The sequence below is a fragment of the Protobothrops mucrosquamatus genome, unplaced genomic scaffold (assembly GCF_001527695.2).
Source record: "Protobothrops mucrosquamatus isolate PMUCROS unplaced genomic scaffold, P.Mucros_1.0 scaffold102, whole genome shotgun sequence".
In the NCBI taxonomy this organism is placed as follows: domain Eukaryota; kingdom Metazoa; phylum Chordata; class Lepidosauria; order Squamata; family Viperidae; genus Protobothrops; species Protobothrops mucrosquamatus.
Window position 1 is genome coordinate 543494 of NW_015386475.1, and position 2645 is coordinate 546138.

At 32.4% G+C, this 2645-nt stretch overlaps 1 protein-coding gene across 1 annotated transcript in view; it reads left to right on the forward strand.

The window, feature by feature from the left end:
- Window positions 1-2645, forward strand: part of CFAP54 (cilia and flagella associated protein 54) — a 141613-nt gene that overhangs the window by 126166 nt on the left and 12802 nt on the right. The window contains exons 67-68 of the mRNA XM_029283473.1: window positions 184-290; window positions 2088-2253. Of these exons, the coding sequence (XP_029139306.1) occupies window positions 184-290; window positions 2088-2253 (273 nt within the window). The remainder of the gene's footprint in view (window positions 1-183; window positions 291-2087; window positions 2254-2645) is intronic.

Genomic DNA, 2645 nt, shown 5'->3' on the forward strand with positions numbered 1-2645 from the left:
AATAATAATAATAATAATAATAATAATAATAATAATAATAATAATGTGCACCTTTCCTTTAAATTTTAATATATTACTATATATGAATCAGAAGGGTAACAAATATATTTAAACCATACTGTGGTTGTTATTAGACATGCAATTTCAACAATAATATTAATCAAATATTTCTCCTTTGTGCAGGTTTTGTTCATTTTTGCTTATAATATAAAACCTGTCAAAATTATCAACATCAGTTCTTTCAATTCAGCCAACATATACTGTGGTTATTTGTGGATCCCACTGAACAGGTAATTTAATTTCTTTTGTTTCTTGTATGTTTTATTTCATACAAAATGTGTGCCTTGTTGATATTTTGTGGTCAAGATTAACAAGCATCATCAAAACAGCCATTTATCAATGTTCAAAAGCAGTAACAAAATCAAATAACCTCTGCTGGGCAAGAGCATATGTATGGCACATTCTCCATTGGTTGTAATTGCTATTTCTCCCCCAGCTACATTTCCAGTGCCCCAAGGTATGTTATCTGATCATCAAAGGTGGCTTTAGGGTGGTATGAGGGGAAAGTGGGAATTCAGCACTTTATCTAAAGGATACTAATCATAAGCTTTTGGATTCCAGCCAATGCATACTGAAGAAACATCTGTAGTGTTACATTGGGGAATTTAGAAGTAATGAATAAGTAAATTAGTCTGGAGATCAAATGTCAGAAGATGACATTTATCAAATAAGAAATGAGAAAGTACTGGTAGCATCTATAAAACCAGGATCATTTATCCACAGAAAGTTTGCTGAAGAAATAATTCCAGCAGAAGAATCTGAAATACTCATATTTTTTTAATATTAAACATAATCCAAGTTGTCAGAAAATTATAGGATAAAATAATTTACACTTAAGACTACAGACTAGTAAAAAAAAAAACCTCTCAATAATATTACAAAAAGATTCTAGTACATTTTTCCTAATTTGTGCTATAGATGCTTCCAATTTAAATTTAGAGAAATAGCTATGGAGAATATGAGAATGCTGAGAATGTGAAAGTTTTAGATGACCATCAAATGTAGTAGTATTTATGTGGTACACCAGCACTGTGGCAGTTGTTTTTTCTGCAGGTTAAAGATTTCAGTTACACAGATGAAGCAGATGTTTCCACAGAATTAACATGTTAACAGGAAAGAAGCAATTTGGGAAAGGCTTGATACAATTGGCCCTGCCGGTGTTGTTCTGTGTTTAAGTGTTTTATGTGAGATAAACGGTCAGTTCTTGCCTATGCAGAGATACCTCTGTAGTGTCCATATTACATTCTGATTAGAACACTCCAGCATATGTAGCAGAAATAGTTTACTGCAGTCTTTGAGTTGCATTATGTTCAATTTGTAAACAGTAATCTGGTTCAAGATCCAATCTGAGTCGATCACCGGGGCCAAAAGTTTTTTTCCCCAAGCTTTTGGGTCATGCTCTCTCTCTCTCCACCAGAACCAGCAATCTGGTTCTTCTATGCTTCTGAAATATATGTTCTCTTGAGATACTGATCTATTATTGCCTATATATTTTGCTGCTTTGTTATGTCACATTTATGCATACATTCACAGTAGGATACTGTACTGTATCCCTTGTTACACTCTCCTCGCCCAGCTGATGACAATTGCTGTTCTATGTGATGGCCTTTTCATCTCCATTTTCTTGTCCTACACCCAATATTTCCTCTTGAATTTTTCCTTCCTCTCTTCCTCCTTCTCTGACTTTTCTGTGACTTCCTTCTTATATTCTGGAATATTAATATTTCTATTCCACATCATTATCTGAATACAGACAGTATACATCTGTATACAGTTTATACATCTGTATATAGACCTCATTATCTGTATTTTCATACTGTCTATATATCAGGCCATAACCATGTTGAATTCTCTTGCAGAAACATTATAACAGATAATATTTAAAAGTTTTCTCTCCAAGTTTAAATGGTAGCATCTACAACAAAAATCTTCCCGTCTTAATCTTATTATTCAAGGTGACAGCTTACCCATACATGTATAATATCAGTATAATTCTATTGTATAGTGTTCATATTATATTCTTTTAGAGTTATTGCTGTACGTGAAAAATTGGCTGATTTGAAGCAACAACTTGAAATGTTAATACAGTCACAGATGACTGAACAGACTGAACAGACTGAAATACAGAAAAGTTCACCTTCAAAAGGACTTGGAACTCATACAGCAAGGGTGCTATTGGATGAAAACACGAAGGTATCTAAACAATTATCAGAATTATCTGAAATTATCAGAAATAATAGATCACGAATATCTGTCTATACAAGATATAAAGACCCCCCACATGTATAAAAACTAGTTTGAGGAGCTCTTATTCTTAGAACTGGTTTTGATTTGAATGTTCCTTTTTAGACTGTTTTATGAAAAAAGCAGCAATATCTTACTCAAGATTAAGGAATCTCTTGTACTTCAAAGGTGTGCTTGAGTGCTTGGAATTTTATATGCCTTTTTCTTCTAACAATTAGAGGAGGATCATATTTTATGCTGAGTTTTTTTTTTGTTTTTTTTTTTTTTCAACAAAATTTTTATTGGTTTTATTTTACATGGTGGCAAGGCCATCAATTAATCAAAACAAAATCATATTTATA